Raw genomic sequence first — 21,502 nt, 5'->3', positions numbered from 1 at the left:
TACTTGGACTCAGTTCTCTAATATGTTTTTGAGGTAATTCATTTCACAAACCCTCGGGGATGTGTGGCATACCGAGTTTGAGTGATTGCGTCAGGGGACTATGCCCGTGTTCGAGTATGCTATGAGGTTTAGTGAGCTATCTCGTCATGCACCTGCTTTGGTTTCTACAATTAGAGAAAGAGTATGCAAATTTATCGAGGGGCTCACTGAACCTGTTGTGGTCTCAGACTTGGGATGGCATGGGAGTTGGAGACTGATACTTCATTTCTTTTGATTGTGGAGATTGCTAGAAGGATGGAGCGCATCTGCGGTCTAGAGAGAGAGGATAAGGAGGCTAAGAAGCCTCATGGATCAGGGGATCTACTGATCCCAATTTTGGGGGCAGGGCGCGTCATGGTAGAGGTTTTGTGGGTCAGCTAGTTCACTCTGCACTTCACGTTTCACGTGGTGCTTCAGTTACCCATGGGTCCCACAGCACTCATTCCAGACAGCTCACACAGCCACATCAGCATAGAGGTTTCTTTGAGTGTGGGAAGCACATGGTGAGAGATCATCCCAGTCTCCAGGCGGGTGTACCTCAATGGAGTACTTAGGCTATGGGTTCATCTCCAGTTGCTACTACACCTACACAACCAGCTAAAGATGAGGGCCAGGCAGGTAGAGGGCGTCCTAGAGGGGGAGGCCAAGCCCGTTGTTATATTTTTCTTGGTAGCGATGAGGCTGTTGCACCTGATAATGTCGCTACAGGTATGGTTTCAATTTGTAATAGAGATACAACAGTTTTATTTTATTTGGGTTCTACTTATTTGTATGTGTCATCCTATTCTGCTTTATGTTTGAATATGCCTTGTGATTCATGAGTACCCTTGTTTATGTGTCTACGCCCGTTGGGGGATTCTATTATGATAGCCCATGCCTATCGTTCCTGTTTGGTCACTATTAGGGGTCTTGAGACTAGGGTGGATCTGATGTTACATAATATGGCGGGTTTTATGTGATTTTGGATGATTTGGCCAAGACTTGTGGTTGAGGTACTTTACTAGCATAGGGATTTTGTTGCATCTTATGGTTTTATCCTACGGGATTGAGTTAGTGAATGGACTTAGGTTTACGGGATGTTTATCTTACCTGTGATTCCAAGTCGAAGATAGGATCCTCGTGTTTTCTGGTGGATCGATATGCTTGGACCAAGCTATGCGCCGCTGTGGAGTTATGTTAGGGTGAGATTATTTGTGGTTGTTGCATGTGATTTGATTCTTCCTGGTGGGATGGATTCATAGTATGTTATCGATGGGGAGTTATACCTTTTGGACTTGTTTGATAGTTCTCTCATGTGTTTCTCTTTTAATATTCAGTTATATTTGAGTTCTGATGTTTGGTTCGGATTGCAATGTATGTGCCCAGGTGGAGTTTGGTTTGACTTGTTGGTCGGGTAAGTAGTTATGAGTTTCACATGTTTCTTACATCATTATCAGTGTTGTGAAGGTTTGGAACAAGGTTCTAGTCGATTTGAGGCTATTTACCGGCACCGATTATGGTAACGGGCAGCCATTGTTATCAGAGGTGCTACAATGGGCATATGAGCAATGACTTACGTTGTGTGGTTACCTTATGAGCATACTTATGATTTGTTTCAACTGGTTGAGGTTGATACAGTGTGTATGTGTGAGAACCGGGTCTTTGGGGAAGGCTTGGGTGTTGAAATTTGGTTCTTGGGCTTATTGGTTAAGGTTGAAGGAATAATACTTAGTCGAGATGGTGTTGTCGGGATTATGTGTATTTGGAGGACTTGTGATCACCCGTGTTCATGTGTATGGTAAGTTTAAGCAATGATTTGATGGCTTTGGAACGACTCTTGGCATGTTCGAGGATGAACTTTTTTTCAAGAGGGTGAGAATGTAATGACCCGGTCGGTCATTTTGAGCTTTAACATTCCGTTTAGTTGTTTAAGGTCTTGAGTAGCTTCATATTATGTATTATTACTTGCGTGTATGATCAGTTTCAATATTCGAGCGAATGGGGATTGATTTGGAAGAATAATTTTCATTGTAGAAGCTTTAAGTTGGAACAAAGTTTGACTCTTTGCGTATTTGATCTTGAATTGAAGTTTTGATTGTTCTGTTAGGTCCGGATGGTAATTTTGGACTTAGGTGTATACCTGGAATTAGATTCGGAGGCTCCTAGGTTGATTTGGCACCTTTTGGCAAAAGTTGGCAATTTAAGGTTATAGAATTTTCCTAAGTTTAACCATGGGTTGACATGTTGGATATCGGGCCTGGAACTTGGTTTCAAGACTTGGAATAGGTATGTTTTATTATTTTGGAACTTGTCTGCAATGTTTGGCGTCATTCTGAGTTGATTTGATAGGAATCGGACGCATGGTTGTGTTTCTAGCAATTCTTGAGTTTCATTGTAATTTTTATGTGTTTTGGTGTCCGATTCATGGTTTTGGATGTTATCTTGGTGATTTGATCACACGAGCGAGTTTGTATGATGTTTATGTACTTGTGTGGATGTTTGGTGTGAAGCCTCGCGGGATCGAGTGAGTTTCGGATGCGTTACGGAGTGTTTCGTGCTGCTTCAGTTTTATTGGTTCTTTGTTGGTGCCTCAGGTCTCTCAAATGCAAGATAATGTTCGCATTTATAGACCTTGCATTTGTGAGGTGCGCACCGCATTTGCAAGGTCTGAGTAGGTTGTCTGTGTTTGCATTTGCGATAAGGGATCTGCATTTGTGATGTCGCCTTTGAAAAGCATGAGTCGCATTTACGACACTGGCTGGGCGGGGGCAGGTTCGCATTTGCGGGCTATTGTGTCGCTTTTGCTATAGGGCCTAGCCTCGCATTGCGAGGTGTATGTCGCTTTTGCGACTTCTGGGTGAGTTTGGCAGTGTTCGCTTTTGCGAACAATGGGTCGCATTTGCGAACCCAAGGTTGCAAATGCGACTTCTGCAGCTGGGATTATTTAATAACTTTTGCAAACAATGGGTCGAATTTGATTATATAACATGATTATTTATGAGATTTAACATCTAAATCATGAGATTTGAAGAGAAAGTTTGGAGATTTTTTACAATGTTTTGAAAATTTTAATTTTGAGATTTGAGAGTCGGATTGGACTCGGATTTGAAAACCAAACACGTATTTGGATTGGTGGGGTTGTGGGTAGTCAAGATCTACCATTCGACTCTGGTTTTGACATGGGGGGCGGGGGTTGACTATTGTTGACTTTTGGGAAATTGTGTAAAGCTCTTAACTTTATTAATTAAAATTAGTTTCTCTTGCATTATTTGATATTATTAAGTCAATTTTGGTTAGATTTGAGCTGAGTACAGGTGAATATTATAGGAAAAATATTTTTAGAGTATTTATTGAGGGCTTTTGAGGTTATCATCGGATATGACCCGAGGTTGATCTTATTACCTTGTTTTGATTGTGAGATCTCTACACTACATGTTCTCAATTTTGGATGATTACATGAGTTCATATTCCATGTTAGAGATCATGTGTTTAGCATTTTATTTCCTTAATTGTCCAAGTTGGCGTTTGTGAAATTATTGTTATTTGGGTTAGCTGAATTCATGTTATATGTTGAACACCCATCCGCTTTCCCTTATTGATTGTCCTTGTGCACTGTGTTGGTAGATTTGTGAGTTGATGTCTTGATGACAATTGTTGGTATGTTTTGTTTGCACGAGGTTTCATATATATATATATATATATATATATATATATATATATATATATATATATATCGGTTTTGCGCATATGGCGAAAATGGATGAGATAATTATTGATGCGCGTGTGGCAAAACAAGGTGGGCATTTACTTTATTGTTGCGCACGTGGCGAGACAAGGGGATCTATGTGGGAATAACATGTAATGGCCTGGGGGCGTTTTATAGATGAGGTTTGCTTGGTGGCATGACTTCTTGTGTGTGTCATGTATTTCTACATGTTTTGTTGTGTTGTTTCCAATGAGCTAATATGTGTCTCTGTCATTTACTTGATGATTTGGTTGCCAAGGAAATTTCACCTATGTGGAGTTGTTATCTCATATTCTATTGAATTATTGGCGACATAACGGAGTGAAATATATAAAGGAAGTTGTTATCATACATTACTTTAATTGATACTCGATAATTTTCTCTTGAACGTGTTAATGATAACTGACACAGGTTATGATATACATTGTGGCACAAGGTCTTTGCCTTGTGGTTGTGGTATATGTTGTGGCACAAGGTCTTTACCGTGCGGTTGTGACTTATTTTGTGGCACAAGGTCTTTGCCGTGCGAGTGTGACTTATACTGTAGCACGAGGTTTTTGCCGTGCGAAGGTTATTGATAATGTAGGCACGAGGTGCCATGTGAATATGATTCGTCATTTGTGACTGGTGATTGTGATTATGAGGTGTGGTACCTCAGGGTAATTGTTGTTGTAAATCTTGTGTCAGAATGGTTTGATAATTAGACTTGTCATTTGTTTTTCCTTAATTCTTTCAATTGTATTTTATTTGTGCTTTGATTATCTTGCTTTTTTATCACATGATTACTCTTTGTTTTCATTATCTATTTTGCTCTACATTGTTAGCTTTATATTGATATTCTGCACAATTTATTTGACTAGTGAGTGTCTTGACTTGAACCTCGTCACTACTCCTCCGAGGTTAGCCTTGATACTTACTGGGTACTGATTGTGGTGTACTCATAATACGCTTCTGTATATTTTTGTGTAGATCCAGGTACATCAGACCATGTCGGACAGTAGAGAGTTGAGTTGAGCTTGAGTTGTGGAGATTACAAGGTGTACCTGATGTTCACGCTCGCAAGCCTCGGAGTCACCTTCTGATGTGTTTCATCAATACTGTCATTTGAATCCCAGAGGAGTGTTGTATTTAGAGATTCATAGTGTTTTTCAATAGAGCTTATGACTTTGTACTACTAGTTTTGGGAATGTATGACTATTGTTCATTTTCAGCTATGTTATGTCATTTATCAGATTTTATTTAATAGTTAAATGATTTTAATCTGTTAATCAGAGCATGTGTTAGGCTTACCTAGTTCTCGAAACTAGGGGTCATCAAGATCCTTAAGATGGGATTTTGGGGTCGTGACACTTTTGAATCGCCTAATTTGGTCTTAAAATGAGAGAGATATTATGTTTTTATATTTTAACGGAAGTCTTAAAATTTCAGAGACATAGCTAGTATTTTTCATAATTATTGCACTAGAAAATCAGCAATCACAAAATCATCGTTTAGCACCCAAAACACATTTGGAATATTCCGGATACAAACCATATATGCATTTCAATTATTAAACATACTGCGAACCTGCTCGCGCACTCAAAACACAGAAAAAAGGTCGTCTCGACCCGATATTTACCGTGGTCAAACTCCAATTTCTTAACTTAACTAGTCTCTCAACCAATGATCCAAAATACATCTGATCCCCTCGTGACCCCATCCAATCATACTAATAGCTAAAAATACATTATCCAAACATATCCAAAGGCTCAAAACACCTATGTGAACATCATAACAAAGAATCGAGGCTCAAATCGAATAGAATTTCTCTTAAGTTGTAAAATCTGTTTTCTTTCAAAAGAGTGTCTGAATAGCTCTTACACACTTCGGATTACTTCCAAACTTTGCATACAAGTTTAACTCAACTATATAGACCTATCAAAGTTGCAGAACACCAATTGGATTCCAATAACATCAAAGTCAACTCTTGGTCAAACTTATAAACTCTTAAGTTATTCAAATTGCCAACTTTCGGCAAATAGTGTCGAATTCTTTTAGGAACCTCCAAAACTAAATTTGAACATACCTACAAGTCCAAAATCATCATACGAACCTATCAGAACTAACAAAACCCGATGCCGAGTCCGTTTATCCAAAAGTCAAATCTTGGTCAACTCTTCCAACTTAAAGCTTCCAAACCGAGAGTCATTCTTCCAAGTCAATCCTGAACTACTCAAAAACAAAAACCGACCATATACAAAATTCATAATACATAATATGAAGTTACTCAAAGTCTCAAACCACCTAATATAATGCTAGAGCTCAAAATGATCGGTCGAGTCGTTACATGTGATTGCTGATATATTGATGTTGAGATCGTTGAATTGTTGATTGGTTGTTGGTGATATTTGTTGGAAGATTATCATATGAAGAGTTGTGTATACTATTGTTGATGTTGAATTTGCTCCCCACCTTTCTTTGTAATGTGTTGTATGTGATTGCTTGGAAAGGAAGAGTGAAATGCATGAAGGATGTTGTCGTGCTTGTAAGGAAGAGTGCAGTGCAAGAAGGGTATTGTCGTGCTTGTGAGGAAGAGTGAAATGCATGAAGGGGGTTTTTATGCCATATTTATATATTGATTTCATTTCTTGAGTGAACGTGAGGATATACACAAAAGGTGTTTCCGTGCTTATTTTTATATTATAATGTGAGGACGAGAGTAAAAGCACGAAGGGCGATGCCGTAAAACTTTGTTGATTTCATTTTTTGTTTTTATATTATAATGTGAGGATGAGAGTAAAAGCATGAAGGGTGATGCCGTGCAATTATTTTTATATTATAATGTGATAATGAGAGTAAAAGTACAAAGGGTGATTCCGTGCAATTTTGTTGATTTCATTGCTCTTTACTTTTATACTCGGAATGTGGACTTGGCTTTGTGATTTCGTTATTTACTTTTGAAAGAGGCTTACTCAGTGACACTTTACTTTATGTTTCCATTTTATTCCCCGTTACTTGTGTACTTGTTATTCCTTTCACTTATCATTATCATGTTGTTATATTTAATACTCTATCTGTTATTTCGTTACTTCTTGATATATAACTGCACATGTTCATTGTATGTGTCTTGTCTTAGCCTCATCACTACCTCGTTGGGGTTAGACTCGACACTTACTGGGTACAATAGGTCGATTGTACTTATATTAAGCTTCTGCACTTCTTGTGCAGATCCGGATATCAGTACCAGCAGAGTCCTGAGAGGTGCTTAGCAAATACCGGGCATGTGATTTGAAGTAGAGCTGCATTCCATTTGCAGGACTTGAGTCATCTTTGTCACACCCCAAACCTAGGAGCGAGACAAGCACCCGGTGCCTCACCTAACCTGGCGTACCAAATTGCGACTAAGGGACTCTGAACACATAATGTCATACTTTGGCCATGGGGCCACCTTGCAAGACAATTTGCGAAGCAAAATATAAAACTGAATGGAAACTAGCGCTAACTAAACATCAATATAAAGCTAGGCTGAAAAGGCCGTCATAGCTACTACAGCTGACAAACCACCAAATTATACATACCAGGCCTACAAACCCAACATACTGCACTAACCAACAGGATATGTCTACAAGCCTCTACTGATAGATGTACTATGATCGGAACAGGGCCCCGACCTACCCATAACATATATACAGATATACATAAGATGTACACAACACTCTAGACCTGGCAACTCCGAAAGACGTGGAGCTTACCGATCAGGCTGAACTCGGGAAACACCTACTGAGGAGATCTACTCGTCTGTCTATCTGAACCTGCATGCATGAAATGCAGCGTCCCCGAAAAAGGGACGTCAGTACGAAATAATGTACCGAGTATGTAAGGCAATAACATAACTGAAAATCGAAACTGAACTGATAATATAATAACTGGAAGTAACTGGGAGTCAAAGATGATCTGGAGATATACTTACCTGCTGATACTGACTCAACTCCTTCAATATAGTAAGTAAAATAATTGTACGGCCTTATAAGGCTCGGTATATATAACTGCTCTGCCATAGTAGGCTCGCTCATAGGCGCTCGGCCATACTAGGCTATGTATCTCGACCATGCTGGGCTCGCTCATAGGCGCTCGGCCACAGTAGGCTCGGTATATAACTTTCCATCTGATCAGAGGTTGCCCAATAGGGGCCTGCCCATCGATTATAGCTCGATGGTAATGAAAATACTGTAATACTGTATATATAGGCTTGCTGCTCTCTTGACTGGAAGAAGACAATACTAAAATTGAATATAGAGTCTCGATAAGGAATAATATTGTAACTTATGAGACTAGAATAGTGTGAATAAATTCATGAATATGAACTTCTCTTTTTGTCTCATTACTAACACATGTAGCTACGAGATCATGCCAAAATGAAGGAAGGCTTAGCCTTAACATACCTTATCACAATCTTTCCAATCACCAAGTTGAACTCACCTCTTCGCACCTTAATCTACAAGAATGATAATAATACTATCGTTAAGTTACGAAAGGTACAACTATCGCACAACGAACGACAAACCTATTTTGTATTAAAACGGGCAGCATCTCCCCTATAATCCTTACTTCCTCCAAATTCAAGATAACACCAACAATACAAGAACAGAACAATAACAACATATATACATCATTTTCCAGCCCTATATACACCATCAAATACTACAAAACAGCCCAACACACCCCAATCTCTTCGTACACAAAACGACCACCGTAGTAGTGTCAAACGACCCGAAAATGTTATGACGAACGACCGGCCAACCACCCTACATTTATATGGTGTTTATAAACCCCTTTCCTCCTCCAAAACTCCACAAAATAGTAGTAAAACACGAAGCCCAACAGCAACACAAAACAGTCCACAAAACAGTCCGCTACAAGTGAAAAACTCGAACTCACGGCTTCCGATCACCGTCCCGTGAGTTCTTACAAGTATAGAACGACTTACCATGAATTTACAGAAGAAAAATTGGATGAAAGAGAGAAGTAAACTCACTTTATTTGTTGGATAACTCAGCTCTTATCTTGGTTCTTCAAACTCTAGGTTTTACCTCCAATTGGAACTTGAAAGGGAGAGAAAATCAATTAGGGTTTGTGAGAAATTTTTGGGAGGATTCTTTGCAGAGCTTATGTCTGGTTATTATGCTCTATTTTAAGTCTAATATATGAAGAAAATAGGCCCTTAAAAGGCCTCTTTGGACGACCCGAAATGGCCCCTTTTTTGGGCTCTCATTTAAGCAAGTAGGTGACACACCTACTTGTCACCTAGCAGCTTGCGCAGTATCGCACAAATGCCCATATCTTTCTACTCCAATGTCGTATTGACAAACGGTTTAATGCGTTGGAAAATAGACTCATAGATCTTTAATTTGATAGGTGGAACACCCCATAACTCTAAGTATATTAGGAGAAAATCGCAGTTACATTTGACCCAAAGTTTCAGTAAAACTTATGAATGTAACTTGTGATGACTTTCATCGACTTTTGTTCCACAACTCTCTTGACTTCAAAACATAACACACGGATGTCATACGACTAATATAAATCATAACATAATCTCCTTATCATGTTAAGCACCCTAGTCTCACCCCAAAGGTATATGTTATAACATTCCCAACTTGTCGACTTTCGACGAAACATTATTTTCTTCAATTGCTTTATCTTCTGAACCGTCCAACCCTCTTTGTACTTGTTGTTCATGATCTTCAATATTTGTAACCTCAGAGGTAACATGATTAAATTAATTTATATACTTTTAAATATTATCTCATTTTTGGTCCTACATTAGTTTGCTTACGATGCATTTTTATGTACGAAAATATAGGGTGTAACATCATTCCCCCCTTGGAAACATTCATCCTCGAATGTTTACTCTTAGAGACTTTGGAAACTTTTGCCAGAGTATCCTTCGTACACTAGGTTAAAACCAACCTGTACGTAGCCAGAAAATATACTATGCATGCCACACATGGCCAATGTTTATAAATAGCAACACTTTGCCTCACCAACCGTAAATCATAAATACTAAAAGTGAAAAATAAAAGCTTACCTGCTGACCTGCTAGCCTGAATAGAGCTGTGTTGTAGCATCCCATCTCGAGCCATATCTTCAGTTTGAAATAGGTGGGGGTATTTAGACTTCATCTCTTCCTCCGATTCCCACGTCATCTCTTCTACATTCTTGCTCCTCCATAAAACCTTTACGGAAGCTACCTCCTTATTTTGTAGATTGCGGATTTGTCGGTCTAGGATGGCAACTGGAATTTCCTCGTATGACAAGTCCTCTGTAATCTGTACATCATCCGTGGGTACCACTCGGGTAGGATCGCCAATGCACTTCCGTAGCATAGATACGTGAAAATCCGGATGGACAGACTCCAATTCTGAGGGCAACTCTAACTCATAAGCTACTTGGCCCACTCTCTGAATGATCCTATAAGGCCCAATATACCGTGGGCTAAGCTTGCCTTTCTTGCCAAACCTCATCACGCCCTTCATAGGTGATACCTTTAAGAATACCCAGTCATTAATCGTAAACTCTAAGTCTCGTCGCCGCACGTCAGAATATGACTTCTGATGACTCTGAGCTGTCAACAGTCGCTCCCGGATAAGCTTTACTTTCTCTATGGCCTGTTGAACCAGGTCTGGCCCATATAACCCATATTCCCCAACATCAAACCACCCTATAGGAGATCTGCACTTACGCCCATACAAAGCCTCATACGGAGCCATCTGAATACTGGAGTGGTAACTGTTATTATATGCAAACTCGACAAGAGGTAGATGTTCATCCCAACTTCTTTTAAAATCCAACACACATACTCGTAGCATATCCTCGAGCGTCTGAATTGTGCGCTCGGCTTGTCCATCAGTCTGTGGATGAAAAGCTGTGCTGAGATTCACCTGAGTCCCTAGACCTCTCTGAAATGACCTCCAAAAATGTGCTGTAAACTGAGCCCCACGGTCAGATATAATAGAAACTGGTACTCCGTGTAGCCGCACTATCTCCTTAATATATAACTTTGCATAATCTTCTGCTGTATATGTAGATCTGACCGGTAGGAAGTGAGCTAATTTCGTGAGCCTATCGACTATCACCCATATGGAATCAAACTTACGATTAGAACGAGGTAAACCCGTGATAAAGTCCATGTTTATCGCCTCCCATTTCCATGTCGGGATCTCTATAGTCTGCATTATCCCTCCAGGCTTCTGGTGCTCTATCTTCACTTGCTGGCAACTAGTACATTGGGCGACGAACTCAGCAATGTTCTTCTTCATATCATTCCACTAGTACACATCCTTAATGTCATGATACATCTTCGTCGATCCAGGATGGATGGAATACCATGAATAATGTGCCTCTGACATAATCCTGTCTCGTAGCCCTGCTACATCTGGAACACACAAACGACCCCTGTATCTGAGAACCCCATCAGGACACATCCTAACCCGACACCTGATGCATCACAATACACGACATAACCCTCTAGACCCTCTGGAAGTATTAGAACTGGAGCTGAGGTCAACCTGTTCTTAAGCTCTTGGAAACTCCGCTCACAAGCCTCTGTCCATTGAAACTTAGTTTCTTTCTGTGTCAACTTCGTCAATGGTGCTGAAAGGGAAGAAAAACCCTCTACGAACCTCCGATAGTATCCTGCTAAGCCTAGAAAGCTACGAACCTCTGTCGGAGTGGTAGGTCTAGGCCAAGATTTCACGGCCTCAATCTTCTGAGTGTCCACCTATATCCCTTCATCTGATACAATATGCCCCAAGAATGCTACAGACTTCAACCAGAACTCACATTTAGAAAACTTAGCATACAACTTACGATCACGAAGGGTTTGGAGTACCGCTCGCAGGTGGTCCGCATGCTCATCCTCTGAACGGGAATAAACCAGAATATCATCAATAAATACTATCACGAACAGATCTAAAAATGGTCAGAATAGGCTATTCATCAAGTCCATAAATACAGCGGGTGCATTAGTCAACCCGAAGGACATGACAAGGAACTCGAAGTGGCCATATCGGGTCCTGAAGGCTGTCTTCGGAATATCTTTTTCCCGAACTCTGACTTGGTGGTACCCCGACCTCAAATCTATCTTTGAAAAGCATCTAGCCCCCTGCAACTGATCAAACAAGTCATCGATCCTTGGAAGTGGATACTTATTCTTAATAGTTACCTTGTTCAGCTGCCTATAATCGATACACATCCTCAGCGAGCCGTCTTTCTTCCGCACAAATAGTACTGGTGCACCCCAAGGTGAGGTACTGGGCCTGATGTAACCTTTCTCCAACAAATCTTTTAACTGCTCCTTCAACTCCTTCAATTCGCCAGGTGCCATTCTATACGGAGGGACGGATATTGGTTGAGTTCCTGGAAGCAAATCGATGCTAAAATCAATCTCTCGCTCTGGAGGAATACCTGGAAGCTCATCTGGAAACACATCTGCATACGCTTTGACTACGGGAATAGACTGAAGTGTAGGTATCTCAGCATCTGCATCTCTAACTCGCACAATATGATAAATGCACCCTTTTGCGATCATTTTCCTCGCCTTCAGATAGGAAATAAACCTACCTCTAGGTGTTGGTGTATTACCTACCCATTCAAGGACTGGCTCACCCGGAAAATGAAATTTGGCTACCTTTGCTCGGCAATCAACTGTGGCATAGCAAGCTGCCAACCAGTCCATGCCCATGATAGCATCAAAATCCATCATCTCTAGCTCAACTAGGTCAGCTGAGGTCTGACGACTACAAATTGTCACCGTACAACCTCGGTAAACCCGTCTAGCAATAATTGATTCTCCGACCGGTGTAGATACCGCAAAAGGATCACTTAGTATTTCAGGCACTATACCAAACTTCCTCGCGACAAATGGGGTAATATACGATAAAGTAGATCCTGGGTCTATCAAAGCATAAGCATCGTGAGAGCAAATGGTTAATATACCTGTCACAACGTCTGGTGAAGACTCTTGGTCCTGTCGACCTGCTAAAGCATAGATACGGTTCTGATTACCACTTGAACTGGAACCTCTACCTCTGCCCCGACCTCTACCAGCCGAAGACTGAGACTCGCGCCCTGAAGGATGCACGGACATAGATGATCCTGTTGCTGAACTCGCTGGTTGTGCCATTCCCCCCGAATCTCTATTTGGGCAATCCCGCATCATATGCCCTGGACGCCCACATGTATAACAAGCATCAGAACCTGCTCGGCATTGGCCCAAGTGTCCTCTACCACAGATGTCACACCGTGGAGGAAATGACCATGTCTGCGCAGATCCTCACTGTCGCTGCAAACCCGATGCCCATGAGCTCTCACCTGGTCCTGACTGAGTATAGCGGTCATACCTGTAACCCTGTAACTGAGGTGGCGGAGGCCTAGGTGGCCGTCCGAAGTACTGGGTCCTATAACTACCCTGATATTGCTCCTGATACCTGGGAAATCTCATCCTCTTACGTTGCCCTTGCTCAGCCCTCTCTGCACCCTGCTGTCGACGCCTACCCCTTTCTATATTCTGGGCGAATGCCTGAATCCGGGAGATATCCATACTATCCTGCAATGCAGCGGTGGCACATGCCTCGGTTAACTCTGGGGCTAACCCTGCTATAAACCTGTGAATCCTGTCCCGCATAGTAGCAACTATGGATGGTGCATATCTGGCCAATGAGTCAAAACGGAGACTATACTCTCGAACACTCATATTACCCTGCTTGAGGGCTAGAAACTGATCGACTCGAGCCTGTCGGATCTCCCGTGGTAAGTACTGGTCAAGGAAGGCATCTGAAAAATTCTCCCAAATAGCTGGAGGTGCATCACGTCCCCTGAACCTCTCCCATCCCTCATACCAAAGGATGGCTATATCTCGGAGTCGAAAAGCTGCTAGCTCAACTGCCTCTTTCTCCGTGGCATGCATAACACGAAAGTTCCTGTGAAGCTGATCTATGAAATCCTGCGGGTCCTCCCTCAGATTTGTCCCCGTGAACTCTGGGGGACTCAAAGCAATAAACTCTCAGACCCTTGAACTCCCAGACCCCTCAGAAGTTCCTGCACTAGCTGATGCCCTAGCCTGTTGCTGGGTAGCTACCAACTGTGTCAACAAATGCACCGCACTCCTCAAGTCCTGATCTGATGGAAGTGGAGGGGGAACTGGATGTGCGGTTTCCCTAGGAATCTCCGTAGTTGGTGGAGGAGCCGGTAATGGCTGAGTAGGGGTCTCACCTTGAGCCTCAGACTGGGCCCCATCTACTGGGGGTACCCTGCTGGTCCCCTCACCTACTGCTGTATCTCTCCTCTAGCTAGCCGTAGTCTTCCTAGTCACCGTCATCTGTGCATGCAAACACCAACACATAAGTTTAATTCAAATTTCCTATAACTCAGTTCTATAGCACGATTTAGATTTCAAAGAAGGGTAACCAACTCCTAAATGCCCTGTAGTGCCCTGCTTATATAATGTGGTGCACAACACATCTATAAACAAGACCCTACTAGACACGGCTTGTAGACTCCCTAGGACAGAACTGCTCTGATACCAAGTTTGTCATGCCCCGAACCTAGGAGCGAGACAAGCACCCGGTGCTTCACCTAACCTGGCGTACCAAATTGCGACTAAGGGACTCTGAACACATAATGTCATACTTTGGCCATGGGGCCACCTTGCAAGACAATTTGCGAAGCAAAATATAAAACTGAATGGAAACTAGCGCTAACTAAACATCAATATAAAGCTAGGCTGAAAAGGCCGTCATAGCTACTACAGCTGACAAACCACCAAATTATACATACCAGGCCTACAAACCCAACATACTGCACTAACCAACAGGATATGTCTACAAGCCTCTACTGATAGATGTACTATGATCGGAACAGGGCCCCGACCTACCCATAACATATATACAGATATACATAAGATGTACACAACACTCTAGACCTGGCAACTCCGAAAGGCGTGGAGCTTACCGATCAGGCTGAACTCGGGAAACACCTACTGAGGAGATCTACTCGTCTGTCTATCTGAACCTGCATGCATGAAATGCAGCGTCCCCGGAAAAGGGACGTCAGTACGAAATAATGTACCGAGTATGTAAGGCAATAACATAACTGAAAATCGAAACTGAACTGATAATATAATAACTGGAAGTAACTGGGAGTCAAAGATGATCTGGAGATATACTTACTTGTTGATACTGACTCAACTCCTTCAATATAGTAAGTAAAATAATTGTACGGCCTTATAAGGCTCGGTATATATAACTTCTCTGCCATAGTAGGCTCGCTCATAGGCACTCGGCCATACTAGGCTATGTATCTCGACCATGCTGGGCTCGCTCATAGGCGCTCGGCCACAGTAGGCTCAGTATATAACTTTCCATCTGATCAGAGGTTGCCCAATAGGGGCCTGCCCATCGATTATAGCTCGATGGTAATGAAAATACTGTAATACTGTATATATAGGCTTGCTGCTCTCTTGACTGGAAGAAGACAATACTAAAATTGAATATAGAGTCTCGATAAGGAATAATATTGTAACTTATGAGACTAGAATAGTGTGAATAAATTCATGAATATGAACTTCTCTTTTTGTCTCATTACTAACACATGTAGCTACGAGATCATGCCAAAATGAAGGAAGGCTTAGCCTTAACATACCTTATCACAATCTTTCCAATCACCAAGTTGAACTCACCTCTTCGCACCTTAATCTACAAGAATGATAATAATACTATCGTTAAGTTACGAAAGGTACAACTATCGCACAACGAACGACAAACCTATTTTGTATTAAAACGGGCAGCATCTCCCCTATAATCCTTACTTCCTCCAAATTCAAGATAACACCAACAATACAAGAACAGAACAATAACAACATATATACATCATTTTCCAGCCCTATATACACCATCAAATACTACAAAACAGTCCAACACACCCCAATCTTTTCGTACACAAAACGACCACCGTAGTAGTGTCAAACGACCCGAAAATGTTATGACGAACGACCAGCCAACCACCCTACATTTATATGGTGTTTATAAACCCCCTTACTCCTCCAAAACTCCACAAAATAGTAGTAAAACACGCAGCCCAACAGCAACACTAAACAGTCCACAAAACAGTCCGCTACAAGTGAATAACTCGAACTCACGGCTTCCGATCGCCGTCCCGTGAGTTCTTACAAGTATAGAACGACTTACCATGAATTTACAGAAGAAAAATTGGATGAAAGAGAGAATTAAACTCACCTTATTTGTTGGATAACTCAGCTCTTATCTTGGTTCTTCAAACTCTAGGTTTTACCTCCAATTGGAACTTGAAAGGGAGAGAAAATCAATTAGGGTTTGTGGGAAATTTTTGGGAGGATTCTTTGCAGAGCTTATGTCTGGTTATTATGCTCTATTTTAAGTCTAATATATGAAGAAAATAGTCCCTTAAAAGGCCTCTTTGGACGACCCTAAATGGCCCATTTTTTTGGGCTCTCATTTAAGCAAGTAGGTGACACACCTACTTGTCACCTAGCAGCTTGCGCAGTATTGCACAAATGCCCATATCTTTCTACTCCAATGTCGTATTGACAAACGGTTTAATGCGTTGGAAAATAGACTCATATATATTTAATTTGATAGGTGGAACACCCCATAACTCTAAGTATATTAGGAGAAAATTGCAGTTACATTTGACCCAAAGTTTCAGTAAAACTTATGAATGTAACTTGTGATGACTTTCATCGACTTTTGTTCCACAACTCTCTTGACTTCAAAACATGACACACGGATGTCATACGACTAATATAAATAATAACATAATCTCCTTATCATGTTAAGCACCCTAGTCTCACCCCAAAGTTATATGTTATAACATTCCCAACTTGTCGACTTTCGACGAAATATTATTTTCTTCAATTGCTTTATCTTCTGAACCGTCCAACCCTCTTTGTACTTGTTGTTCATGATCTTCAATATTTGTAACCTCAGAGGTAACATGATTAAATTAATTTATATACTTTTAAATATTATCTCATTTTTGGTCCTACATTAGTTTGCTTACGATGCATTTTTATGTACGAAAATATAGGGTGTAACAATCTTCTTGTTTCTATTGTACTAAACAGTGTTGTATTTCTTTTAAAGCACTGTATATAGTAAAATCTAGAAGCTCATGTACTTGTCACTCCACATATTGGGATGGTTTGTATTAGATGTTGGTTGTAGACTCATTATGTATATCTTCGAGTTACTTTTACACTATGCTATTACCCAGTTATTAGTTATTTATTGCAATTATTTCGGGTTTTCTACTACATGTTGGCTTGCTTAGCAAGCAGTATTATGCGCCATCAAGGCCCTGATTGGTTGGGATTTCGGGTCGTGGAATTAATAGATCCTTTTATTGTATCATCTTGATCATTTGTCTTTTTTCTTTTCCTAGGTTTTTTATCCTTGGAACCTAATCGTCTATTACGCTTCATGCATGCATGAGATTCATTAGCTATGGCACTAACAAATGGTTTTGTTGGAATATCAATCCGGATAGGCACATTTTTTAAGGGATATGTGATTTAGTTATCCTTTTTAAATTAGCAAATGCGTCTGGCATTTAATTTGCTATTTTTTGTAAATGGATGATCTTCTGGACCTCCTGATCACATATAGGGACACGTGGATCAAAATAAGATAATGATGAAACTCTTCACACAATTTCTCTATTGATTTATTTTTCTTTCTCCCTAGTTGTGGGAAATGTATTTTATCAAATTGACAATCTTCAAGTCTAGCATTGAATAAATCCCCGTCAATGTAGTTGCGAGATAACAGTAGGCCCACATGAGACTGCCTAGAAGATGCATCTATTAGGACCATAAAATATCTCACTATGTGGGTGACTAGGTCCACATATATCCCTATTTATACGTTCGTAAAAGGGAGTGGATTCAATGCCAACCTTCATTGGTAATGGTCTAGTGACCATTTTGCCTTGATAACAAGCATCACAAGAAAATTTATTATTTGTAAGAATCTCTAGGTTCTTTATCAATGCCTATTTGAATTTTTAATGATTCGTCTCATTATTATTGATTCTTGGCCCAAGTGGCCATGCCAAAGCACAAACGTATTTGAATCAATAAACTTCTGGTTTATGATAGAGTGTGCTTCAACTACACTAATCTTTGAACAGTATAAGCCAGAAGAAAAAGTTGATAACTTTCTACATACTTCTGGCCAGAGACATTCTTTGTAATACAAAGCTATTCAACATTCATTTCATCGATTGTCTCAATATGATACTCATTTCGGGGGATATCTTTAAAACTCAACAAGTTTCTCTAGGACTTAGAAGAATATAATTCACCATACAACAACAACAACAACAACGACCCAGTGAAATTTCACTAGTAAGGTCTGAAGGGTAGTGTGTACGTAGACCTTACCCCTACCCCGAGGGATAGAGAGGTTATTTCAGAAAGACCCTCAGCAAGAAAATAATGCATCATCTAAAACAAATTTTGTTTCCTTAGACAGAAATATAGTGGCTCTTCCGGAGCTTTCAATCAAACTTATATTACTAGAAATTATAGAAACATTTGCCTTTCTCATAAGCAAATGAGAAAAAATTCTAATCTTTAATTATGGCATGAGTCGATCCATTATCAATCACAGAGAAATCTTCATGATTAATATTTGACCCAAACAAAATTTGAGGAATATCCCTTTATTCTTCAAAATGAAACGATATAAACAAAATAAACATAGTAGTAAATATCATTACCAAAAACATGATTAGTACTGTATTTACAAGACATGACCATATTAACTAGATTACTAAAGAAAACATGACTTGTCTTTATGTACAAGGATTATATTAATACGACCACACTAGATAATACAAACAACATAAATCAAAATATTTGAGTGTTTACATATCCATCATCGATCAAATGATTTATTTCTCCTTCCGAGAGTACAAATAAATCTGCTACATCCAAATGCATGAAGTAAATATTTTTTGAAGAAATAAAATTTGCTTCAACCTTCTTTCTGTTTTCTTTAATAAGGCTTGATAAAGCTCAACCAGGTGATTTGGCGTATGGCAGGTACATGACCAGTGCCCTTTTCCTCCACATCTATAGCATGTATTTTCTGTCATTTGTACTACTTTATGCGGACAAAGAGAAGCTCTCTCTCTCTCTATGCTCTCTCTCTTTCTCTCTCTCTCTCTCTCTCTCTCTCTCTCTCTCTCTCTCTCTCCCCCTAGATTTCCCACAAGTAATAGTCAATTCTGGCCGGAGAAAACCTCTAGCGCCTGCGCCGGCGACCACCAGTGGCCAGGTAAGCCCCCCTCTCTCCTCTATCTCTATTTTCTCTTCTCTCCCCATCCTACTCTTTGCCCTCCCCCACCCCCCCATTTATTCTCATCCTCAAAACCCTAGCAGTAGCATTTTCGACGACTATGTCGCCGCCAGCCCCCCCTTTTTCTTCTATTTTTCTAGTCTTAACCCCGTCTCTCTCTCTCTATTCTCTCTTCTCTCCCGACACTTCTCTTCTTCTCCCCCTTTTTCTTCTATTTTTTCTAGTTTCAGTCCCCTCCCTTTTTCGTCTTCATCTTTCTTTCCAAAGACAGCAGTTCGGTCCGGCGGCGCCAAGTCAAACCACCCCATATTCCGTGCGTCATACTACGGTGACAGCCCTGCCAGCCCCTATTCCTGTTAGCCCCATAGTGTTTATGTGTTTTCAGGTTGTATTTTACGGTACTTGTAGACGGACAGGAGACGCACACGGAAACGTAGCTGAGCAGGTAGGTGAGCTTTAACAAAGGACATAGGGAAGTTGAAAGGGAGTATGTCAGTCTTCGCAGACTCGGGTGTACATCAAGTCGAAACTCCAGGTTCTATTCTCGGGAGTTGGTACCTCCCGCCCTCTATTTCTCTTCCTCTTGTGGTAGTTATACTGTTGTCGTAGTAGTTCTTACTAGTTTAGTCATTATAGTAGCGTGCCTGTAGTTACTACTTGTTTTGCTTTAAGTTTGGACTGTTGTTGTTTGTGTTAGCGTTTTCCCTAGGATACCGTAGGTATAGTGGCTGGGATCTATAATGGTGGAGTATGGGCATATCCTCGGGGTGGGCGGGTGGTGGGGAGGAGGGAGGAAGGAGATAGGCTAATGGACGGGGCCCAAGGGGGTAAGGGGACCAAGGAAGCTTATAGGTTGAGAATTAGACGGTGGAACATAGGGACGTTGACTGGTAAGTATATAGAGCTGGCGAAGATTCTCAAGAAGAGAAAGGTCAGTATAGCTTGTGTTCAGGAGACTAGGTGGGTAGGATCGAGGGCGAGTAATGCGGACGGGTATAAATTATGGTTCTCAGGAAGCAATAAGGGTAAGAACGGAGTAGGTATTTTAGTGGATAGGGAACTCAGAGAGTCAGTGGTAGAGGTCAAGTGGGTGAATGATATATTAATGGAGATTAAGTTAGTAGTTGGAGGGATCACTCTGAATGTTATTATCACCTATGCGCCGCAAGCGAGTTTAGATGAGGAGGTTAAAAGGTGCTTTTGGGAGGGGCTGGACGGGTTGGTGCATGGTGTGCCGCTTGCGGAGAAGTTATTCATAGGAGGGAATTTCAATGGGCATATAGGGTTTTCTACTAGTGGCTATGGCGAGCTGCATGGCGGCTTCGGCTTTGGGGATAGGAACGGAGGAGGTACTTCATTATTGGATTTCGCTAGAGCTTTAGAGTTGGTGATCGCGAACTCTAGTTTTACGAAGAGGGAGGAGCATTTGGTTAGTTTCCGAAGGATGGTGGCTAAGATTTACATTGATTACCTCCTCCTCAAGAGATGTGATAGGTGGTTGTGCGAGGATTGCAAGGTTATCCCAAGTGAGTCCCTCGCGACACAATATTGGCTCTTGGTAATGGACGTCGGTGTATTATTTTTATTAGGAAGAAGAGGTTTGTTCGGGGTCAACCGAGGATTAGGTGGGGAGCCTTGACAAGGGATAAAGCTCTGGAGTTGAAGGGGAGGTTGATGGCTATAGGATCCTGGAGGAGTAGCAGGGACGCTAGCGAGATGTGGACATCAACAGCAGACTGTATAATAAAGGCGACGGAGAGGTGTTAGGGGTCTCGAAGGGTTACTCTGGCAGGCATCGGGCCGACTAGTGGTGGAATTATATGGTCCAAAGTAAATTGGAAGCAAACAAAGAGGTGTATCTTAGGTTAATGGAGAGAACAGACGAGGAAGAGAGGAAAGCGAACAGAGGAAGGTATAAGGAAGCCAGTAAGGAGGCGAAGTTAGCGGTCATGGAGGCTAAGACTGCAGTGTTTGGTCATCTATACGAGGAGTTAGGGGTCAAAGGAGGGAGAGAAGAAGTTATTTTGGTTATCCAAGGCGAGAGAGAGGAAGTCTCGTGACTTGGATCAAATAAGGTGCATCAAGGATGAGGAAGGCAGTGTATTGATGGAAGATGCCCAGATTAAGCGAAGATGGCAGGATTACTTCCATGGACTTATGAATGAAGAAGGGGACAGAGACATTGTTCTAGGGGAATTGGGGCGCTCCAAGACTCACCAAGACTTTAGGTATTGTAGGCGTATTAAGGCTGAGGAGGTCGTGGGAGCTATGCGCAAATGATTAGGGGCCGAGCGACCGGGCCAGACAAAACTCTGATAGAATTATGGAGGTGTGTTGGTAGAACAGACTTGAAATGGTTTACTGC

At 41.2% G+C, this 21,502-nt stretch overlaps 1 protein-coding gene across 1 annotated transcript; it reads left to right on the top strand.

Annotated features, from left to right (window-relative positions):
• Positions 1 to 596: 596 nt before the first annotated feature.
• LOC138902879 (uncharacterized) lies at positions 597 to 20,776 on the top strand. The gene is made up of 2 exons (XM_070190780.1): positions 597 to 747; positions 19,857 to 20,776. The coding sequence occupies exons 1-2, from the start codon at positions 597 to 599 to the stop codon at positions 20,774 to 20,776; spliced, it is 1,071 nt and encodes a 356-aa protein (XP_070046881.1).
• Positions 20,777 to 21,502: the final 726 nt, after the last annotated feature.

This window comes from Nicotiana tomentosiformis, chromosome 12, assembly GCF_000390325.3.
Source record: "Nicotiana tomentosiformis chromosome 12, ASM39032v3, whole genome shotgun sequence".
NCBI classification, from domain to species: Eukaryota; Viridiplantae; Streptophyta; class Magnoliopsida; order Solanales; family Solanaceae; genus Nicotiana; species Nicotiana tomentosiformis.
This window is presented reverse-complemented; position numbering and strand designations above follow the sequence as displayed.